At 45.9% G+C, this 24,246-nt stretch overlaps 1 protein-coding gene across 1 annotated transcript in view; it reads right to left on the bottom strand.

The window, feature by feature from the left end:
- Positions 1-12,258: 12,258 nt before the first annotated feature.
- Positions 12,259-24,246, bottom strand: part of HTR3B (5-hydroxytryptamine receptor 3B) — a 47,508-nt gene continuing 35,520 nt past the window's right edge. The window contains exons 4-10 of the mRNA XM_049857342.1: positions 24,018-24,062; positions 23,586-23,695; positions 22,943-23,112; positions 22,259-22,416; positions 13,583-13,793; positions 13,266-13,448; positions 12,259-12,494 (exon numbers count right to left, since the gene is read on the bottom strand). Coding sequence (XP_049713299.1) covers positions 12,259-12,494; positions 13,266-13,448; positions 13,583-13,793; positions 22,259-22,416; positions 22,943-23,112; positions 23,586-23,695; positions 24,018-24,062 — 1,113 coding nt within the window. The remainder of the gene's footprint in view (positions 12,495-13,265; positions 13,449-13,582; positions 13,794-22,258; positions 22,417-22,942; positions 23,113-23,585; positions 23,696-24,017; positions 24,063-24,246) is intronic.

The raw sequence follows: 24,246 nt of genomic DNA, 5'->3' as shown, positions 1-24,246 counted from the left end.
ATCACCTTCAACAGAGGCTCAGTGCCCCCCTGAGCAATGATCCTGCCTTAATTTTTCCTTTTTCCATAGCCACATCACCTTTATATACTACATGATGACTTATTTTGACTTACATTGATTCTTTTTTGTCTGTCTCCACTAATAGAATGTTAGCTCCACGAGGACAAGCTCCTTATGTGTTTTGTTCACTGAAGTGTCCCAAGTGCCTAGAATGATCCCTACATAGTAGGAACTTGATAAATATTTGTTGGATGAATTTCCTACACAGAGAGCCTTGCAGGGTCACAGGTCTGAATCCCCTCCCACAGGACCCAACAGGACTGAATGCATATGTGTTAACAGATTGACTGATACATGACATGTCTTTGCTGCTCTGTAGCACTGTGTGCTGGGCACTGGTCACATGGCTTAAGTCTGCACAGTCCCCCCTGAGGTCACCACAGAGGTCCCACCCATGGCCATGGTCTGGAGAGTGCTTCCTGCCCTAAACCTCAGTGGGAACTCTGTGGAGTGGCATTGGGTTCATGGTTGCCCTTTTTGCCATCTAACTCATCTCAGATGCCAGACTGTTCCCCCATGTGGCAGGCTGAAAATGGCTCCAAAGATGATGTGAGAATGTTACCTTACATGGCACTCCTTTGGAGTGTTGTTCCAAGTGGAGTCATCCTCTTCCTCCTCCGCTCTGGAGCTTCCCACCCTGCAGACTGACCTTGAAGTGTCTTGCTGGCCTGGAGTAGTTTCCCCAAAAAGATCCTCTCAATCTTTCTGGTTCCAAGCCTTTAATTAGTCCTAAATGAAGAGCCCTCCAACATCGGATAGCACTTTTCATATTTGCTGACGTAATCACATTTGCACAATTGCTGTTACTACTGATTATCCTTCTGGAACTTTCCTTCCCCTCTGGCTCCGCCAAAGTTGGTTTCATGAGCCCCAAGAACAGCAGCACTTCCCACTTTAGTGTCCTCTTGTTTCGCTGGTAGCCTTCCGAATTCCATAGCTTGATTTTTCATTCCACCTTCAGGCGTGAACACAGATTGCTACGATTCAGTGTTTCCAGGCTTGGGCTTTTTATATGCTATGTCATTTAATCACCACAGCAGTCATGAAAGATAGAGTTATTCTTCCCACCTTGCAGATGAGGAAACTGAGGCTCAGTATACTGTGGGAATCAGTAGAGCTATGATTAGAAACTGGGTATTGTAACCATTCACGCTATTCTCTAAATACTCCAGTTCTCTTCTTTTCAGGGCACATGGAAGGATTTCATTTCTTCTGTTCCATGGTGGGTTGCATGATGGGAACAAGGAGACAATGAGTTGTGAGTGGAAAGCCCTGGTGTGTCTTCCAGGCCAGGTAAGACTCTCATGAGGTCTCTTTGTCTCTGCCAGGGCGACCGTCAATATTCCAGATAGAGGCTGCTCTGTTAGCCTGGGGTCCACAGTGAGGTCATCGACTAGAGCTGGAGCTGACCCGCGGTATATGGGGTCATGTGTTACCACAGCATAACTTAGCCTCTCCTGACTAACTTGGCTTGAATGTTGGCTCTGCCACTTTCTAGCTGTGTGGCCTTGGATGAGTCAATCAACCTCTCTGGGGCTTTGTGGGATGGATGGATGACATTTATCATAGGATTTGGGAGAGGATTCATTGAGATAATGAGTAAGACTCTTAGTGTTGTGCCCGTCACATAGTAAATGCTTAGTAAATGGAAGTTGTAGCTTTTGGCATTGTTATCACTGTTACTATTATTAAAAGAAATTAAGCAACTTGCCAAGAGTCACCTATTTAGAAGTGAGTGACAGGGTGCAGGAAGGGGAAGAGAAAGAGGACCACATTTCTGAATAATCATTATATGTCTTATACTTATTCATTGTGTGATGTTAGGCAACTTACTTGACCTCTCTGGGCCTCAGGTTTTATATGTGCAAATTACTCCACCGTGGAAAGCTTTCATGAGGTTTAAATTAGATGCAATATGGAAAGGCCTCACATAATGCATGGCACCTAGTAAGTGTACAGAGAGTAGCTATCAGTAATCGACATTATCTTCATCATCTTGGGTACATCATTATCCTCTCCCAGCCTCAGTTTCCTAATTTGCAAAATGAGAGCTGGAAGAGCTGGTCTAGATTCCTCTTCAACTTTTAGTTCCTGCCTCAGACACACACACACACACACACACACCACTGCACCGGTAGGCAGAGCAGGCCTCTCCCAGTCACCTGGGCCTCTGAAGCCACCGTGAGGAGTCTAGTCTCCTCCCAGGTGCCTTCTGTGTCCACCTCAGAGTGGCAAGGAGAGGGGCACGGTGGCTGAGGGGCAAGGCCACAGGGAGTGCAGGGAAGAGGGGTTGAGTGATGAGAAAGGCCAGCAGGCCATGGGGAGACCCACAGGCTGGGAGTGCAGCCCCAGAGCCATCCCCAGTGGCCCTGGAAGCAGCAGTGCCCATAAAGCCTAATGGGCGTTGGAAATATCACCACCAGGGGAAGGTCTGGGAGATGGAGAGAGCTTTCATTCTTCCCAGGGACCTGGCTGAGACTCTGTGGCAGGGCAGAGCAGGCCACTCAGCAGCCTTGGGGACTTGGACTGGAAGACAGAGCATTGACTCCATTTGGGTGGCGCCTCTTTACAGCCCTGGCTCCTTCGGGAGGCAGGAGAATGAGCACTGACAGCAGACAGCTTACTTGGCACCCGAGTAACCCTCTTTATGCTCCCACTCCTGCCTACCCTCCCCCCCCACCATGCTTTGATGTAAGGTGGTGACAAGGCACTTCACCCACTGCAGCTTGGCTGGCTGCCTTTCAGCAAGAACTTCCTGTGACCCCCCGCTGTGGGCCAGGCTTTGTATTAGGTGCCGGAGATATGAAAGGAATGACTAAGACCTGGTTCCTGTGGTCTCAGGTCTACCTCCCCCTGATGTTCTGGTGTCTCAAGCTCTGGGAAGAGGAAGGGTTTGGGTGAACAAAAGGGCTGTGTCTGGGGGAAGCTCCTACAGTGACCAAGGCACTGGCAGAGGGGCCTGGAGATGCTGTGGTAGGGACTAGTGGGCAGCAGGCTCAGGCATTTGTCCCAGGCAGCAAGTGGCCCTGGGGGGGTAGGTGCCTGGCCGCTGGAGCTGGCAGCCTGGTTCTCCAGAACAGAGGGTGTTTACCATCAGGGGAAGGAGAGTGGTGCAGGGCCTGCCTCTCCCTCACTCTATTTCTCCTTGGATGGCACACACAGAGCCATCTCTGCCATCTGCCCACAGCCTATAATTCAGTTGCCCAGCTGCACCGAGGGCTTGACTGCCCTGATTGTGGTGAGGGGAGATTGCTGAGTGGGAATGGAGTGCTATGATTGGCAGGTGCCCGGCAGGGCCCAGCTGTCCTGGGAGCGAGGCTGGCCCCACGTGACCCCGTGCCACCCTCCCAGAGCTCCCAAAGTCAGTCCTTACCACGGCAGTTCTTTAGTTCCGTGCTTCTCCACCTGTAGTGTGCAAATGAACACCTGGGGGGTCTGGTTAGAATTCAGATTCTGATTCACTCAGGGAAGGCCTGAGAGTCTACATTTCTTACGAGCTCCTGGTGATGCTGATGCTGATGCTGATGCTGCTGGTTCAGGAGCCACACTTATACTTTGGGCACTTTGAGTAGCAAATCTCTAAAGTTTACAAAGCCCTTTCCCGCTTACGATCTCCCTGGGCTCTCATAACAGCCCTATAGTAAGATAAAACCAAGAACCAAACCCAATGTCATCGAGCCAGTTCTGACTCACGGTGTCCCCACATATGTCAGAGTAGAACTATGCTCCACAGGGTTTTCAGTGGCTGATTTCTTGGAAGTAGATCACAAGGCCTTTCTTCCAAGGTGCCTCTAGGTAGATTCGAATCACCAACATTTTGGTTAGTAGCCAAGTGCTTTACTGTTATTGTTCTCGATGCCTCTAATGCAAAGCACTATGCTGGCACTACATAAATCTTATCTTAATTAGTCCTCACAACACCTCTGAAAGCTTTCTTATAATTTATAGATTAAAAAAATGGAGGTTCTGGGATAATTAAGTAACTTGCCCATGGTCACAAGCCTAATGAGTGGTGGAGTTTGAATTTGAATCCACATCTTCTAACTCTAGCCCCTTCCCCTTTCCACTGAGAAAGCTGGCAAATAGGAGACTCTTCTAACAAGTAATGGTCAAGGGCACAAGCTCCGTACCTGGATATAGCCAAGTGTTCAAGAGCATGGAGTCTGGCTAGACCTAAATCGCTTGAATTGGAATTGGAATTCTAGCTTTGTCACTTGCCAGCTCAGTGACCTTGTGCCTCAGTTTCTTCAACTGTGAAATGGAGATAAAAATAGTAGGATTAAATGAGATTGTATGTATAGATCACTTAGAAAAGTGCCTGGCACAGATATAAGTGCTATTGATTATTATTTGTGAAATGGGGATGTTGATATTAACAATAACAATGCCATTCTTGTTGTTGTCTGCTGTCGAGTCAATTCATGGTGAATCCATGCGACAGAATATAGCTACCCTATAGAATTTTCTAGGTTATAATCTTTATGAAAGCAGATTGCCAGGTCTTTCTCTGGCAGAGCCACTGGTAGGTTCAAATCACTAACCTTTCCATTATTAGCCAAGCGCATAATCATTTGTGCCACCAGGGCTCCTTAACAATAATAATAGCTAACACTTAATAGCCAGCCACTTTAAGCATTTTACATGTAGTGACTCGGGCAGTGGGTTAATTCTTTTAACTCCCATAATAATCCCAGAAGCTAGATTTAATACTTACCACCTTTTATATATGAAGAGACTGAGACTTGGAGAGTTTAAATGACTTGCCCGAAGTTACATAGCTATTAAGTGGTAGAGCTGAAATTTGAACTCAGTCCAGTTCATCCAACACATATTGGCATATTGATTCAGTGTTTACTATGTGCTCGGCACTGTGATGGGCGCTGAAAAGACAGCAGTGAACAAAACAAACTCCTTGCTCTCCTGGAGCTGCCCTCCTGTGGTCCTAGAATAATACCACCCAAAGCACTCAGCCCAATTCTTGGCACATGGCAACACCCACAAAAAGGGTCAGTTCTGATTGCTCTCCCTTATCTGTCTCTTGGAGTCCCTGGGTGGTGCAAATGGCTAACATGATTGATTGCTAACCGAAAGGTTGGAAGTTTGAGTCTACCCAGAGGCAACTTGGAAGAAAAAGCAGCCAATGAGAACCCTATGGAGCACAGTTCTTCTCTAACAGACATGAGGTCACCATGAGCTGGAATCGACTCCATGACAACCGGTTCTGGTGTCCCTCTCTTACCAGTGGCAGACATCACTAATTGATCACAGTATTCTTTCCCACAGAACCCACCTATGACCTGAAAATTCATTTCAAGACAACACTCCAGGCAGCCTCTGCCAAACCCCAGGTTTGCATTGAGGTAAAATCTGTGTCAGCTCTGAGCGACTGGCCTGTAGTGGAACTCACACACATGTTTTTTCTTTTTTTAAGTTGTGCTTTAGGTGACAATTTAGAGTTCAAGTTAATTTCTCATTCAAAAATGTATTGTTTTGTGACATTGGTTGCAATCCCCACGGTGTGACAGTAAGCTCCCCCTTTCCACCCCGGTTTCCTGTGTCCATTCGTCCAGTTCTGGTTCCTTCCTGCCTTTTTGTCCTGCTTTTGGACAGGAGTTGCCCATTTGGTCTTGTACATTTGCTTGAACTAAGAAGCATGTTCCTCACATGTGTTATTTTTTGTTTTATAGGCCTGTCTTTTTTAATCTCTGTCTGAAAAGTGGACGTTAGGACTGATTTCAATTCTGGGTTAGCAGGGTGTCTGGGAGCAATAATTTTGGGAGTTCCTCCAGACTCTGTCAGACTACTGAGTCTGGTCTTTTTATGTCAATTTGAATTCTGTTCTACATTTTTCTCCTGCTCTGTCCAGAGTCTCTGTTGTGACTCCTGTCAGGGCGGTCGTTGGTGGTAGCCAGGTACTATCTAGTTCTTCTGGCCTCAGGCTGGTGGAGTCTCTGGTTCATGTGGTCCTTTAGTCCTTTGGGCTAGTATTTTCCTTGTGTCTTTGGTTTTCTTCATTCTCCTTTGCTCCGGGTAGGATGGGACCAATAGATGTGTCTTAGATGGCCACTCGCAGGCTTTTAAGACCTCAGATCATGCACATGTTTCTGACCCCAAAGCTTATGCTCTTTCTGGTGTACTACTTCTGCTGGGTTAAAAGCTCTGTGAGGCCAGAGACTGAGTGTCCTATTCAAGGTGGTATTCCAGCACCCAGCAAGGTCCCTGACATAGAGATATCAACTTCCTACCTGAATGAGTGGGAAAGTGAACACATGCATCAATGACTAGGCTTGTCCACTTCAAATATCTTTCCCCACAAGCTTGCCACAATACTGAACATCCTTTTTTGAGTTATGTTGCCCATTGCCACTTAAAACCAAAAAAAAAAAAGAAACTCATTGCTGTCAAGTCAATTCCAACTCACGGCGACCCTATAGGATAGAGTAGAACTGCCCCATAGGGTTTCTAAGGAGCGGCTGGTGGATTTGAACTGCTGACCTTTGGGTTGGCAGCCATAGCTCTTAACCACTGTGCCACCAGGGCTCCATTTCCACTTAAGTATCCCGAAAAACAGAAGGAAGCAAAATCATGCTGCTGGGATTCTCAGAGGGAGCATAGCCAAAGAGGACTCCCTTCCAGATAAAATTTCTTTGAAATCTAAAGTTTTGTTTTAATTCTAATTTTCTGCTCCTTCCCCACAATGTATCAGTGTTTGTTTTCATGGGAAAGTATTTGATATTCCTAATAAAACATTATTGAGTAAAATTGGCACTCTAGATGAGCCGTGTTCATTCTGGGGCCTTGAGTGCACCGAGCACACACAGGGCCCCTCTAGGGGTACATGTACCGCAGATTGGAAATTTAGCATTCACCCCTTTCAGCAATTCGTACCTGGGGATGGATTTGTTATAAATGACAGTCCAGGAATGGGCACAAGTGAAGGGATCTTGGTTGGCTTTGTGCATGGTGTTCCGGAAGGTAGACTAGGGAAGAACACAAAAGTGAGGGGTTTTGGCAGGGCTGGATTACCCAGTAAGCAAGGCTCACATGGGGGCCAATTGTGCCTTCCCACCAATATGCAGTGCACAGTTTCACTGGTCCCTGACCGCTCTGAAGATGTGAAATTGCTCGCCACAGATTAGCAAGTAAATAAAATCAAGCACATATGTTCCTTGCTCAGTGCAAGCTGGTGCATAGTGTGTTTATGGGTTAATCTGCCCCTGGGTCCTGGGGCAGGCAGTGTGGGGACTTAGTTTCCTGGGGCAGGTGTGGGTAGGGAAGAGGAAGGAGCAAGAGGAAACTTCAAAAAAACTTCAACTATTGTGCAACACGGCCAAATTCAGTCTGGGTCCTCAAAGGGCCAGGTGCTGGGAGGAGGCAGCCGGAGGGTGGGACTGGGGTAGAAAAGGAGGTTTGTATGGGGAGGAGATGAGAAGCAAGGTTGGGTAGGGGGTGGGAGGAGAAGAGGGACTGCCAGCAGCACCCTCTCTTGCTCTCAGCCTTGAGATCTCCAAAGAAGGATGAGCAGGCTGACAGGGAGCTAGATCCCATCAAGGACTGGCCGTCTGCATGCAGCCCTAGACCCCGTGGCACGCAGTAGGGTTGATTATCCCAGTAGGCCCACTCAGGCCCCAGTTCTTTGGCGCCTACACTGGGCTTAGGGGGAGGGTAGAGAGGACGTGGTGAAGAAGGGAGGAAGGGCCTCCCTCTCCCTCGGATCTGGAGCCTTCTGCCCTCCCAGAACCTGCTCGCTGCCCAGCAGTGCCCCCCAGCCCCTGCAGAAAGCACTGCTACAATTCCTGCTTTATGGCCTCTGCCAAATGAAGCACAAGCTTAACTACAGCACCTCCCCGACAGGATGGGGGAGAGGGCGGGGGTGGCGTGCTGGGCCGCTCCAGCCCCTAATCTAATCACTGGCGTGGGTCATTTCAATTATGGACACCAGAGTGTGGTAGGATAGGGGCTGCTCATAAAAGCCTCCACACTGTTGCTCAGCTAATTACGAAGCTTTCACTGTCTCGGCAGGTAAATAACTCAGGGCTGAGAGGTTCTGGCTGCTGAGATGGAGTCTGAGCCAGTAACAGGATAGGGTAGACTGAGCCTGCCTGAGAGGTGACTGAGGCGGGGCCCTCGGGCTGCAGATGGAGCTGCAATAAGGAGGTACGGCCTTCCTGGAAGGAACTTGGAAACTGAGGTCTCTGCCCTGGGGTGATCATCCGTAAGGGATTGGCAGAGAACTCCTAACCTTAAAACCCAAATTCTGAAGTGTTCTGAAAGCCTCAGAGCCACAAGATAGGGTGAAAATTGAAACTCCCCCCACTTCTACTAACTTTACTTTCAGATGTGGACTTAAAAAAAAAAAAAAACAGTTACCATTGAGTCAATCCCAACTCATGGTGACTCCATGTGTGCCAGAGTAGAACTGTGCTCCATAGGGTTTTAATGGCTGATTTTTCAGAAGCAGATCGCCAGGCCTTTCTTCCAAGGTACGTCTGGTTGAACTCGAAGTTCCAACCTTTCATTTATCGTCTGAGTGTGTTAACTGCACCACCCAGGGGCTCCTAGATATGTACTTAGATCCCTGAGATGTGAGAGGATCTGGGGAACCCTGGAGAGGGACTCAGAGGAGGGCTAATTCTATCAGGACACTTTTCTTGCTGCCTCCTTTCCCGGCAGCTCTTTGGTTCACTTCCTGGTTCTGACCCACCTAGACTGAAAGTCCTACCGTGGAAGACTTGTCATAGAGGTTTAAGAGGTGAGATACTCAGCTTCACCCTCCACGATGGCCCCCTTTCCTCTAAGACAACTGGAAAGGTGGTGGGGACATCTTGGGAGTAGAGAGAAAGAAACCTCTACCTAATTACTGGCAATATGAAAGGCTTAGGACATTGTGGGAGGTCATGTTACCGGTACTCCAAAGATATCCTAAGATAAAGCGATGAGTTGAGGGCTGCCTGGCAAGCCTGGGGCTGTGCTTAACTAACTCTATTCTAGAAGTCCCTAGAAGTAGAGCTGTGATTTCTTGATGAGTACTGAAGCTACCTTAGGCTCTAGGAAACAGCATCTGGTGGGAGCATTCACAGCTGGGAAAATCTCATTTTTTCTCTCTTCCTCAGTTTCCTTCCTGTATGGAATGGGAATAATGACATGTATAAACATGTGAAGGGGCTGAGCTTAAAGATGCTCTGTTAAATAACGGCTTCTGGCATCCCAATATTCCTCCACTACAGAGGGACAAGGGACAATATTTCAGGAGGAGGTCTGCAGTGCCATTCTCTCATAATGCAGACCTGACAGCGGGCCTTAGCATGAGTTTCTGGCCGCCATGTTGAGATCAAAGTCACTTGGTACCGGAGAGGAGGGAGTCCACTCCTGAGACAGCTTAGTGTCCAGGCTTTACTTTGGAAAGATGCCTCTTAGCGGCTGACACAAAGAACCTGGGAGATGTTCTTTGGGAAAGGGGTGAAAATGAACCTAGTGGGAAATGGAAATACAAGTCCCTCCGGCAGCCTTCGCCACTCAAGTCCCTCTCAAGGAGGCATGTGATGGCTTCAGTCCTTGGGACCCAGGAAGAAGTGCACTGCTGGGGAGAACCAGAGCCCATGACTAGATTCTGAAAAGATGGCTGGAAATGGAACCTCCCACTAAAGACCCAAAGACCGGAGTTCTTTTGCAGGCAGGCGTGAACTTTATTATGTGATATATCATTTACTTTTCAAGGTGCTTTTAAATACATTACTTCCTTTTGATTCCCATAATTCTGTGATATGGGTAGAGTAAATGTAAACAATTCCAATATCAAATAAGGTAAATCGAAGCTCTGAGAAGTCCAACTTAAGATCGTCAGTCTAGATAACGTTGGAGCCAGGACCAAAATCAGGTCTCCCGACTCTTAATCTCGTACTTTCTCCCAGGCATGGTTGGGAAGGAGGGAGAACCCACCACAGTGGGTTCACTGCAGGCCTTTTTCTCCCTTAACGACTGTGGAAGTGGAGGAAGCCAGGATCAATTTAGAGGCTAACTGAGCAGGTCAAGGCAGAAGAGGCCAGTAACAGAAAGTAGGAAGTGAGGAGGGAAACAAGTAGAGGTTTGCATGGATACTTCCTGTTCGCAAACTTATTATGTTCCTCATTTCATTAACAGCAGCAGTGGAATTTCATGGATAATTGGCGTTAAGCACTAACTGGGAAGTAATGAGAGAGGGAGGATGTAGGTAAAGGCTGTTTGAATTTAAATTCTTTTCTTTGGGGGGATGGGGGAGAGATTTTTTTTTTAAGGCAATTTTAGAGCTGAAAAAAGTTTGTAGCAAACAGCTTTGGATTCTTGTGTTCTCTGGCAGCAGTGTTAGGACAGATGACTACCACTCAGCCCCGTGTTTTTCTACCACCAACCCCCTCATGCGCTGCTCTGGGCTGAGGGAGGAGGGATGCAGATGGACCTGGTGTCTGACCTCAGGTAGGTTTTGTCCCTCAGACTTGGGAAAACTAGAAATGTGTCCACCATCAGCAGGGAGTGAGAACGGATTGCTGCAATAACTATTGAAGCTTCACCATGTGCAAAACTGTATGGACCTGGGGTAGCTGAGGGGTTAGCTAGAAAGCAGCATTACCATTCTAGGAATTGTGATGTATTTGGGGAGTCAAATGATACAGACACACATATAAAAGAATCCTGTGGAACACTCGAAGGGAGAAAAATATAAGAATACCTAAGTCTAGAGTTGAGGGATAGAGTCATGGGATAACGAGGTGGAAAAGCTGAATGGAAGAAGGCTGCATTGAGCATGTATCTGAGAGGGACTTGGTCTGCAGATTGGTGAAGCAAAAGAAGAGAATGTCAAATGGAAGTAGAGGCTTATGTAGCAATAAACCCCTTCCTGAGGAGGATGGCAAGCCGGTTGGCTTGGCCAGATTCAAGACTTGGGAATAGGAAACAATGAGAGTGAAGAAAGTTAAATACAAGGGGAAGGAAAGTTGTGGTAGGCTTGAATTCTAATCTTAGGATCCAGGTTATGAGGCCATAGGAAGTGTCATGAGATAGGCTAATCAATACAGATATTCAAGATTACCCTGGCTACTGAAGAGTATGAGCCTGAAGTCGATTTACCCAAGTTCTAGGTGACCAGGGCTCTCCTATTCTGAGCAAGTGACCATGGGCATGGATGGGAAGCTAAGGAAACTTTGGGACAGTAGAGGGTAAATTCCTTGAACCCAAGGGCTATGTTATGCCTATCCTCTAGCTCAACGCCTTACATGTGGTATATGTTTTCTAAATGCTATGTTAAATTGGGCCTGGAAGCCTTGGCACCTGGATCTCCCCCAAAAATAGTGCCCTGCTGAGGAGGCATGGGAGTGAGATGGAGACGGTGGGCTCAACTGGGATAGTGGGAGCTAGCACAGCACTTCAGAAGGATATAGTGATGGTGGGAATTTTGTATTCTGGTTGGTACACGGTTGACAATGGAAATCAAGTCAAGCAAAGAGGGATCTATAATTACCTTACCTTTGTATTCTCTGTCTTGCCCAACATCATACCTAGGACTCAATCAACACTCAGTACAGGTTTTGTTGAATGACTGACTCTGACTGAATAAAGAAATGACCAAGATGGGACTGGGAGATGGAGTGATCTTACACTTTTTTAAAAAACTGTTTATGCATACCAATATGCTTATATGTGCCTAGACAGAAGCCTTGGTGGTGCAGTTGTTAAGCGTTTGGCTGCTAACTGAAAGGTTGGCAGCTCGAACCCACCAGCTGCTCTGTGAGACAAGGATGTAGCAGTCTGCTTCCATAAATATTGCAGCCTTGGAAACCATATGGGGCAGTTCTACTCTGTCCTGTACAGTCACATTTTCAGAATTGACTCAACAGCAAAGGGTAACAGGTTTGGTACCTGGACATTTTCTGAAAGGATACAAAAGAAATTGCCTACAGTGGTTACTTTGGGGCATGAACCAGGATAAGGAGGAAAGATTACTTTTCACTGTATACCGTGTAATGTTTATGCATTTTCATCATGAATGCATTACCCCTGGGTCATTCAGTATTTCATTAGGTGGGAGTATCCAGACTGAATGAAAAGAGGCAATGGGGGGTAGAAAGCTTTTTAACCCCCTTTTCTCCAATCTCCCTCCAATCTCCCCACAAAAGAATTCAGCCTTCCCCCAAGTGCCATGACACCACCACCAAATATCAGTCTTCACCAGCTGCTCCACAGTGCCCAGAGGGAGCACAGGGTGATGGTATAGAGCCCGAGCATGATGATGTAGCTTCGAAAGAGCAGTCGGTCGAAGCGGTATAGGAGGGCCAGCCACTCAATTTCCCGTTGATCAGCCTGCTCCTGAGCCTGGACGTAGTCACTTATGGATCGAAGCTGGGACCAGACTTCTTTCAGGGTACCTGACTGGGCCTGGTGCTCTTGACAGATGGGGGACTCTGTGTTATAGAAGAAAACACCCTACATGAGTCAAGGGCTAGCAAGGCCCACCCGGGCTTTCCATTGAAGCTTACGACCTTATCCTTCAATGAAGGCTGTGGGAAAAAGATGGGGGGGGGGCAGTGGGTTGGGATTGAGCTAGCGACTCTGTCCCTCCCCGCCAAGAGAAGGCAAGGCTGTGCTGCGGGAAGCTTCAGAGAACATGGCAGAGTTGTATTGTACAATTAGGGTGTAGCTAGGCCAGATCCATCTAGATTTTTTCTTTTTGAGCTGGACCCAGACCCATTTGCCTCCATTAGAGCTTTAGGGGCTGGGTTAAATTCTTATTCTTTTTTTATATTAAGCAACTAGAATGTAAATATATACAAATATCTCTAGATCTATACCTCTATGCCTCTATATCTATCTGTCCATCCATCCATCCATCCATCCATCCGTCTATCTATCTACCTACCTATCTATCCATGCCAGCAATCTGCTATTCTGGAGTCAATGGCTAAATTACTTTGGGTAATTGGTTGTAACTAGAAAATAAAACAAGCTAAGTGTAGTGGAAGGCCTGACCTAGAAGTCAAAATTAGACTTTCTGGAAAACCAGAGGGTGCAGTCTTCATTCACAGAAGAGGTAATGAAAACGCCAGCAAAGAGGCTAAGGAAGTGTTTCAAATTTTTCACCCACTCCAACCCATGGTCTGGTGCTCCACTCATGGGAGCTGATACTGAGGATGGTAAGGCAAGATGGGGCAGAGACCTCAAGACTCCTCACAAACCTGTTGCCCCTGCAAGCTGAGCCTTGGGATCCATTCTAGTCCCGTCAGCATCGGTGTCCCCTCGAAGGCACAAGAGGGGCCGCTCCCGCCCACTGCATCGCTCATCATGGAGGAATTTGATCAGCAGAATGGACTTAGATAAGCTGAGGACCAAGAAGGCCATGCAGACTGTGAAGAAGATCTCTGAGAGAAGGAACCCAGAGGAGTGGGGTTAGCTAGAATGTCCAAGCTTCTCCCTCCTCCAACTGGAAGTGTAACATCAGACCTTTGACAACAATAATGGAAGATGGGTATCTGGTGACCCTAAAAGTGCTTACCAATCAGAGGGGTGCTCGCTGCACTCCTGGGCACCTCATCAGACATGTTGACCCTGAAGACAGTATAGCCCACCAGCACACCTGTCTTGAACACAATCCTGGCACGGCAGTTGGGTGGTAGGTAGAAGCTCCCCAGGTCCACAAGCATTAGGAAGATGCTGGGAATCAGCAGGCTTACTACGTAGACCAATGGGCGCCTGCGAATCACCACCTGGTCAGGGACAAGGAATCTATTGAAATGAGGGACCCAGCCGACTGACTAAGGTTTGGCTAAACAAATAGTCAATAATGTTCCCTGAAGTCCTCGCATTTCTGCATAATGTGAAAAATCTACATAGTTTACTTAGAAACATGTTTGAGGTTATTTTGTGGTTTAGAAAATGGAAAAAAAAATTTTTAAGCATTTACATGGAGCTTATAAAAATGTTATTAATAATTATAATAACAATAAAAAAAAACAATGTTACTATTTATTCACCACTTGCTGTGTGCCAGGCACTGGAGTCAGTGTTTCAGGGGCTTTATCTTATTCAGTCCTCACAATTCTAAGGGCTGGATATTTATATTTCATTTTATAAACAAGGAAACTGAGGTTTAAAGAGGTTAAATTACTTATCCACTCTCACACACGTGATAAGAAACTGTTTAAAACCAGACCTTACACCAAAATCTTTCTTCTTAAACCACTTATTATGCATCATACTATACTGTGTATTGGTTTTTCATTATTTCATTAGTTTAGTCTATTTCCCTACTCAGAATGTGAGCTTCTTACCAAAACCAAACCCGTTGCGACTGAGTCAATTCCGATTCATGGAGACCCTGTAGGGCAGAGTAGAACTGCTCCACAGGGTTTCCAAGGAGCGGCTGATGGATTCGAACTGTTGACCTTTCGGTTAGCAGCTGAGCTCTTAACCACTGCCCAACCAGGGCTCCGTGAGCTCCTTAGCACCTGTGTATCTGTGAGGGTCTGGGCGGAAACAACTGGAACAATTCAACTGGGAAAATTGAGAAGAGTTTAATAAAGAGATTATATACAAGGCGTGGGCATGGGTAGGGGAACCACAAGAAGTAGTGCAGTACCCCAGGGCTTTTAAGGGACTGGGTGAAGGCCTGAACTGGAAGCCAAAATTAGACTTTCTGAAGAGCCAGAGACTGCGGTCTTCAGTCAAAAAAGAGATAAGGAAAAATACAGCACAGAGGCTAAGGGGCTGGGCGACTAGCCTTAGGCCTGAAGTAGCCAAGGGGAAGGCATAGTTACTAGAACCTAAGGACAGAGAAAGCTGTATGGAGAGGGCTGCCAGGCAGGAGCTGTGGCTTTCTCTCAGGGACACAGCCAGCCTGGCAGTGACTCCACAGGGAGGGGAATGGAGAGATAAATATATACCCACTTGCTCTCTTCACTCTGTCCCATCTCCTGCTATCCTCCCGCCTCCCCCACCCCCCACCATTGGCCAGTGACCAGGGATCCCATCTCTACAGGCCACACAGCTCAGTCTCCAGGGGTGCAGACCAGGGAGAAGGAGGTTTGAGTCGGGGGCCAATTAAAAATATCCAGCTTACCCTGCAGTATGTCTGGGCATATAGTACTGCTGAGTGGGCTTCGTGGCTTGGATTTTGAGTTTCATAAAATTACCTTTATTGTCGTTGCCCTTTTTTATACATAGTTTCTCTGGGATACAATGGGAAAAACTAGGAGAGAAGAAACTAGGGAATGACAGATCTGTTTCCCCCACTAGTCTGTGGACCCCTTAAGCATGAGGGAAGCAAGTTTTTTTTAATCCTCCACAGAGCCAAAAATACCACCTACCTTATGGCGGGTGTTCAAAAAACAAATAAATGTTCCGGGCCCTTAGCTGTAGGATTTGGAAAAAAGTAATATCTAAAATCTCCCATTCCTTTGATTCAACAAATGAATGCTTTCTACACGTCAGATAGTGCTAGGGGCTTTTACATATATGATGTTGTTTATTTAATCCTCAATACAACCTTATTGGTAGGTAATAGCTCCATTTTAGACAGTTTAAAAAATGAAGCTCAGCCCCTTTAAGTGGGTAAGATGAATAGGTGGCAGAACTAGGAGGAGCCCCTACATATGATTCCAAGCCAGATGTTCTCTTCTGCCGCAGCATAGCTACAACTCTTGGCCTGATTGGTCTTCTGAGCTTAGTGCAGGGTTCTTCTCACTCATGCTGCCTCCTGTTCTGGAAGAGAATAAGGTAGATATGGAGCCAAGGCAGAGATTAAGTGCAGAGGCCAAGGTGAGATAGGACAGAGCAGAAGGTGGGGGGGAAGAGCTTGGCTGGGTAAGACCAGATATCTCCTTGCTGATGAGAGCTGGGGCTCCCCAGCCATTGGGTCTGGGAGCATATCCTGACTCAGTAGAGCTTGGCAGGCCAGTGTTGTTTGGTGGATTGTAGTGGCTTGTCTTTCATATTAAACATACTTGGCTGCAAATATCTAAACTAGAGCGACATTCACTGCTTTGCAATAATTTGGTTAAAACATATTTCTACCAAAGTGCAATCAACAAGAAAAACAACAAAAGTAACTGTCATCATCCTGCACCTCGCTAGCTCCTGTCATCGTGACGTGGCTGAGATGACTGTGGTCAGGTGGAGGCAGTAAGAAGGGAGCCAAGTGCTCAAAGTCCACGGGCAGGTTGGTGTTGAAGGCCCAGCCTGGGCTATAGGTGATCTGGCCAGATGAGGTGATGGGGGTGGCTAAGCCTGCTATCCCCTGGAAGTTAGAAGCTAGAAGACCCCTTAGAAACTTCATGGTGGGTATTACACGAAAGAGAAGAAAAAGTATAAGAATGCCACCCTAAAAAAAGTACAAGTAGGCATGTTGGGTTAAATGGAAAGAGCCCAAACTTGAAGACAAGGGAACCAAGTTCTAGAGCCCCTCAATTTTAAGTGCTTATATCAGCTAGTGGAAACCCTGGTGATGTAGTGGTTAAGTGCTACAGCTGCTTACCCAAGGGTCGGCAGTTCAAATCCACCAGGCGCTCCTTGGAAACTCTACGGGGCAGTTCTACTCTGTCCTATAGGGTCGCTAAGAGTCGGAATCAACTCGATGGCACTGGGTTTTGCTTGGTTTATATCAGCTAGTAGGGTTGCTATGAGTCGGAATCGACTCGATGGCAGTGGGTTTGGGTTTTTTTTTGTTGTTTGTATCAGCTAGTTTAAGTGATCCTGGGTAAGGGACTCAACCTCTCCATGCCTCGATTTTCCCTTTTATTGAAAGCGATTTACTTTTGCCTTGACAAGCATCTTGGGTACAATTGAGATTAGTTGTGCTCTTTAAATAAAGATCCTATGTAAATAGCACCTGCTGAGATGATTCCTCTTAGAGGCTGATGTAGAATGTGTTCAGGGAGCCCATGGCCCATGAGGCACGAAGCTAGAAGACTGAATGTAAATCTGGGCCAGAAAAAAAGATGGGCAATGTGGCTCCTTAGGGTCCCTCATCTTAGAGAAAGTGCAGTTTTATCAGAACAAATGTTTCCCAAGGTGCCAGGAGAGAGGTATGGGGAGAGCTAAGGGGTTGGGAGGCAGGGCAGGCTTCACGGGCCTTCGACCTGTGCAGTTGCATAGGACCCTGTACTTAGAAGGACTCTCTGCTTGGTTTAATGCTATGCTGGCACCATTTTGAAATTCTTAATACTTTTTGAACATGGGATCTTGTATTTTCACGTTGAACTAGGCGCCACAAATTATGTAGCTAGTTCTGTCGAGAGAATATTCCTCACCAGATATCAACAGTAGATGGATACAGAGGGGAAAGAAGTGGGTACAAGAACAGACAATTAGCTTCTGCTGTAACTAGAAGAAGGAATTTCCTTTTTCTACATTTGGGTTATAAAATTGTAAAGTGTGCAGCTGAGCACATTAACTGTTTGCACCCCCCAGGGGCTAATGTACCTGTGAATTAGACTTAATTCCTCCACAAGCCCAGTGCAGCCCAAAGAAACTAATTTTATCACACAGTTTTCAGAATTTTTTTTGTTTTCACAATTTCATTTGATCCTTATAGCCCTTTATTACCTTGTTCAACAGACATTAACTGAGCGTTAATTGAACAGAGTATCAGGTGCTATCCTAGATACTAGGGTTAGAACTGTTAACAGGACAGACAGGGTCACTGCCCTTGCCTCCATTTTATGGGATCAGGGACCAGACTAGTGGCTGCATGACCTGCCCTTTAACACACGGGTGGATGGCAAAGAACAGAGCGGAACACACTGCGTTCCCTTTAGTTGTGTGTTAGCATGATATGGGATTCTGTAGACGGATTGTTTGGATTCATGGTTTCTGGAGTTAAAGTGCCTAGATTCAAATCCAGCCACCACCAGTCACCTGCAACCTCGAGTAAGCTACTCAACTACTCTGTACCTCCATTCATTTGTAAAAATGCCTGTACTTAGAGCACCCACATCATAGGGATTTAAGGGTTATATGTACAAACTCTTAAAATGGTGCCTCACATAAAGTGCTTAATTCATTTTGTGGTTATTGTTATTACGTCTCCCTGGGGAGATTTTGAGGTCCATGATAGATATCAGGAAGCTTGTCTTATTCATCTTTGTGACCTCCGTGTTTAACATTGAGCCTGGCACATGATAAGAGCTCAGAAGATGTGTGTTGAGTTGTATTGGAGTCTGTTAATGATGCTACTTTTAGTTTCAATGGGATGGGAGTGCAGAGTTAGTCCCCTTATTGAGGCCAGTCCTTCCAAAGGCTACCTCCCTGCAGGTCATGCTCGAAGCAGTAATCCCTGCTTTTGCTGAGGGGAAAAGATGTCACCAACGCAGTGAGAAGCTGTCTGCAGCACTGCCCCTACCTAAAGCCCATAGTTTCTAATGGACTAAAGGAGCTGGTGCCTTTAAATTCCACAGAAAGAGAAGAAAAAGCACTTTAGTTTCAGTCTGTGTTCTCCATTAGACACCCTTCAGGTGTTAGCAATATTATGCCACAATTTCATTATCCATTAAAGCCAGGTAATAATAAGTACACAAAGGTATTTGGAGCCTATTGACGTTAATGAAAGAGATCAATCTAATTCGGAATGTGTGTGTGGAGAGCTCCTTGGAGATGGAATAGGACTGAAGGTTAGCCTCTAATTGCCTCCTTGATGGTAGACCCCACCAGTACTCAATTTTGCATGACCGTCTTTATGACATAGTTGGAATTTTGACGCCCAGGCTCACGCTTCATACAGAAGCCCATTTTCCTCCTCTCCCAAACCCCTCCCAACATTCCCAATTTAGAAAGGATGGGAAAGTTGCTGCCAATTAAGTAAGATCCTTGCACCTGAGTGCTTCTTGGATCTTGACTATGGATCTTGGGCTGGATTAGCAGAAGTCCATGATTCCAGGATTATTCGGGTACCCCTAGAAAGATTTCTAGAGCTCTCTCTCTTTTCTCTCCTCTGTCTTCCCTCCCTTTCCCTTCAAGCCCCTTCCCTTTCCTTCCTTTCCCTTCCCTCCCCTCCCCTCCCCTCCCCTCCCATTCCTTTCCCTTCTCTTCCCTTCCCTCCCTCCCCTTCCCTCCCGTTCCTTTCCCTTCCCTCCCCTCCCCTCCCCTCCCCTCCCCTTCCCTTCTCTTCTTCTTCTTTCTCTCTCTCAATCTGGTGGTGCTCAGAATGATCTCTATCAAGTTTATGAGATGCATTCACTGGGTGTCTCAGCAAAGCTGCTCTACCCTGATCTAGAAGGGAAAAGTATGATAGAAGAAGATAGATCAGGTGCCTTTCTTTCCCAGATGCCTCTTCGCATCTTTCTGGGAGTCCCCTGTGGGCACCCCAGGTCCTATCTGAATGAACACTTCAGTCAGCATGAGGATTTTTGTGGTTGAGTTCAGTTTAGTTATCACAGCTGTCCAACATTTTCCATACAAAGTGTTCCTACATTTTATTTCTACCTCCCTCCCACTCCTATCCTCATTCTTTAAAAACAACAACAACAACACTGCCATGCAGAAATCAAATGCTTACCCTGCTGTCTCTGGGAACCAGCACCTCTAATAATGTATTGGAAGAAACCTCGCCTCTCACGGCTGCTGGATCGGGTCCCAGGCTGCATACAGACATCCTAGTATGGAGAATTGTCTGTGCGTGGGGGCCCCCTGTGGAATGCAGCCTGACTCCAAAGCACCAGCCAAGCCCTCGCATAAACAATACGTGTCCTAGAGCAGGCAGATAGGATTGCACATTAGCTGGAGCTAACAGGGCACCCGGAGCATCTGATTTAATGGAAATGGCAGCAGTGTACATCAGGCCCAGGGTGACGATGTACTTAGAATAGATCATTGTTCCCCCTGTCTGCTCCACCAATCTCCATTGCCCTGCTGGACAGCCTGGACCGGAACACTAGGGTTGATTAGATTAGGAGGAAGCTGGCCCTTTGCTAGCGGGCCCAATGTTGGCACGGGCCTGGCTCTAAATTTCATGTCAGTGGCCAAGGGCTGTTGAAGGACACCTGAATGCCTCAGTTGCTATTCCAGAGTGAGATGTCTGGTATGGAGTAAGGGAACATAATGAGCCTAACCAAGCTGTACATAGCAGAAATGGGGAGGCATGGAGACTGAGAGAGACAACTGTGATAGTTGCCAAATCTACTCGAAGTCTTTCCAATGTTGCAGAATCCCTTCTGAGTTGGCTCCCTGCCCTACCAAATACAATCTGTGACTCTACTCAGCATTCTGTCCCTACTCTGTTCCAGAAGCCAGTGTGGAAGCCTGCTGCATAGCCCACCTTAGCCCCCAGGGCAAAAGAACCTAAGGAAAACCTCTAAGAGTACGCAGCCATATCTATCCCCACCTCCAGCAGCCTCAATGTGCACACTGAAAATACATGACAGTGCAGAAAGCAAAGGAACTGGATCATGGCTCCTGAGATCCAGGGAAGCTTTAATCTTTGCTCAGCTCTGTTCATCGTATTTAAAATATAGTGCACAGAAAACCTCTCACCACTGTCGAGAAGACAAATTAATGCTTGAGGTGAAGGGTGAGATAAAAATAATGGCTGCTTGCATGGAGAGAGACAGACCGAGATCTTGAGCGTGTGAGCGCGTGTGTGTGTGTGTGTGTGTGTGTGTGTGTGTGTGTGTGAGCGTTCCTGTTTACCTGCCCCTTCTTTTGCCTTTGTTTGTCTTCTCCGTGCAGTGTAGGTAATGGTGTGTGCAGCGTTCTCCGGAGTGCTTGGTAGGTGGCTATGTTCCACCTTGCACGTGCTGCTCCCTCACATTTCCCATTAATGCTCTCCATTATTTGGGCTGCATTAATAATGTTTGCCGGCTGATATCTTTAAAATTAATGAGGTGTTTACTCTTAGCCAAGAAACTCATTCAAATTAAAAATGCTTTCTTTTTTCCCTCTCTTTCCCTAAGTTAAAAAAAAAGTGGACAAACAGGCCACAATGCAAGCTTTGCTAAAAACCAAGCAAAATTCTAGGCAAGAACCCAAACCTCACCCTTAGCCTAGAAGGTGGGAGTTGTGACTACTTAGTACCCAGCCTTATGCATTACTCAGCTTCAAATCACAACTATGTCTGAGTGGTCCCTGATTTACAAGAGCTTTGCTAAGCTTGGCTGGAAAACTGCATAAAACAAACCCCTTTTAACCAATGGAAGGGCATCTGTGCCCTCGATAATAGTTTATTCCACTCCCCCTTAGATAGAATTATCTACAGTAACCGCAGTGCCTTAGTCTAGTCTAATTTTTTTTTTTCTTATTCAAAGGTTTGATTTCTATAAGAATTCATCTCGTGTGCAACCCTGACCTACCTGCAGTCTCTGTTTTTCAATGGGATCCATCACCTGGTATTAAGGACCCACCATCACCACCACTAGTCAACTTTGTGCAGAAAAGTAGAGCGCACTGCCAAATACTAACGATCTTAGTCTACCCATTGTGTGAACTTACTGGAGACCTTGTGTCAGGATGGTTTGTCAGGAAGGCCAGGGAAAGCAGAAAAACTGCCTCTGGAGTGCAGAGTACCAGGTTGTACTGACATGCACCCCATCATCCTCCAGGCCCCTGCTGGGCACTTTTCCCTGTAAGCAGTGCACTCAGGAACATTCCCAGTGGCGTATCTGAGAAGCATGGGCTCTCATCACGTCCCTTTAGGGCACTTGTTCTCTCTGATTCACAAACCACCAGTGGTCTCTGAGGGTCCCACAGGTGGTTTGTTGGCTAATCCCTCAAGGCTTTCAGGTTAATGCTATAAAAATTTTATGTACTTGCATCTGGAATTACTAATTAACAGTCAAAATGAGACAATAATGTTAATGAGACACTCTTCTCCCCACCTCCTTTTTTTTTTTTTTTGCTGAGATGTGTGGGTTTTTTGTTTGTTTACCTCAGTAGCAATTAGAAGTAAGGATGTTAGTGCATATTGAGAAGGTTTGAGGATTCCCTCTGTGGTGGGTGGTCTGGGTCTCGCTTTTAGTCCTCTGGGTGTCTGGAAGCCATTGTCTCTCTGTTTGCTTGTGGAGTATCTACAGCTGGAGACCAGATCTGTGACTAAAGTGCTGAAGTACAGGTGGATGTCCAGGGCCATATGAATCAACTACACTTGGGCACTAATGAATGTGCATATGCAACAGAGCAGAGATTCCTCAGTCCAAAGACAGCAGAGAAGTGGACCACAGGAAGAGGAAGGGGAAAAAGAACCTACATTAAACTGAATCTGGGCAAAATCTCCAGCGCTGTTCTGTAGGATGTTGTATGTTGAGGGCACAGAAAGAAGTTCCCATTCGCTGTCATTCAAAAATGCCTTTTTGTCATGCTTAATGTCTTCTCTGCTCCTCAGGAAGGCCAAGTCTATGTCTTCCACTGGAAACAACAGAAACAATTGACTTCCATGTAGAGAAAGGCTCCAACATCCACCCACTTTTACAACTCACCAATATGAACCCTTCCTTTAACTCCTGCCCCACATGCAGTCTTACTTGGATTGGGTTCAATATAACCTTTTGGAATGGAGGTAGAGACAGGGAAAAGAATCTTTCTAGCCATGACCAAAAAAACAAAAACCTCTGAGTTTAGGGCTTAGATTCAACTATCCATAAAATGTTGGAATTGGTCCTGTGACCTCTGTAACATTCTCAACGGCAGTGGAAGCTTAATGTATTCCCAAATCAGCAGCAGTAATTGGCTATATATCTGTGTGCAATATTCTACTAGGTCTGATTTATGGCAGGAACCGAATAGCTGCAACAAGGGTTTAAATTTTTTAAAAAGTCAATTATGGGCAAGAATAAAATAGACCTGATGGATGACATAATATAATTTCACCTATGTGCACCCACCCTGCATAGGTGTGTTTTCCAATTAGTGGCCTGCATCTCCCATGCTTTACCTGTGTGCAGAATGCTATTGAAGGTTAGACTGCAATTCTGGATATCAAATGGGAAAGCATATGTCTCTAAACTGCATGCGGACACCACCTGGATGGGCTTAGTATTCCTAACGGTCCCAGATGAGTTCACATAAACATAAGGAAGGTCAGGCGATCTTTCAATGTCCACACTACATGAAAAATAAGAAACTTATTACAGACGGGGCTTCAGTCATTTCAAAACATAAATAGAACTGACTATGAGATGGTAGTGACCATGACACCTAGGACTAATCTAACTCTCCAAGGACAATCTCATTTCCCATTAGACGATTAGCCATGGCAAAGCTTGGCTCAGCAGTGACAGCAAGCTTGCTCACTTGCTCTTGTTATAACACAGATATAATCCATGAGTAACCTCATACATTAGTAATCAAATCTATATCTCAAATGATGTTGACTCATGGTATTCCACCCCTAAACATTCCCCCAAAATATGCTCCTTTTATGGTTTAGAAACAAAAGCTTATTTCAGAAACAAGTTCAGAAATTAAAAAAAAAATAGCAACGCTGACTATAAGTAGACAGCAATTGGTGACTTGAATATTCCAAGCACTCTAAGCAGTGTAAACAAACCCCACAGAAACACACCCAGCACACTTACAATTCATTAATGATGATATCAGGGGCCCAGAGGGCACTTAGAGGTAGGGAGATCTCTCTAATATCATCAAACATGCTGGTGTTCCAGTATAAAAACTCATCGTCCCAAACCTGTCAGGAGCAACCAAAAAGGAAGGGTATCATAATGGGGCAATGTCAACCTCACCAAAGAACTGAGAAGAAATTTGGGTTAACAACCCACTTGATCAGCACCTTGGTACTACAGTAGCCAAGGGAGAGGACTTTTCATCCATTTCCTAAAGATGGTAGCCCCAACCAGAAACCATGGTCAACACATTACAATAAATTATTAGAATCCATGTAAATGTGTGGAGCTACAAACATATAAATGATATCTGTTCCTTGGAATAATACATTTTTGACTGATTCAGATCAGGAGTCCAGCATGTACAAAGGAAGCACAATTACTTACCTCTCGGTACCATATGCTTGTCTTTAATTTTTGATTCTGTGCATCCTGCAAATCAAAAAAGAAAATTCACACCAAATCTTAGAATGTCAGTAAATCAAAGGTCAGTTCAACAGTATGACAATTCAGGGGAAGAAAATCAAATCTGCCCAAATAATCCTGATTCTAAAATCATTACCTTAATTCTTCCTGGGTAGTCTCAGTTCTTATTTATTATTCACACCTGTCACCA

The sequence above is a fragment of the Elephas maximus genome, chromosome 17 (genome assembly GCF_024166365.1).
Source record: "Elephas maximus indicus isolate mEleMax1 chromosome 17, mEleMax1 primary haplotype, whole genome shotgun sequence".
NCBI lineage: Eukaryota > Metazoa > Chordata > Mammalia > Proboscidea > Elephantidae > Elephas > Elephas maximus.
The sequence above is the reverse complement of the archived record's forward strand: the minus strand, read 5'-3'. Positions and strand labels throughout refer to the sequence as shown.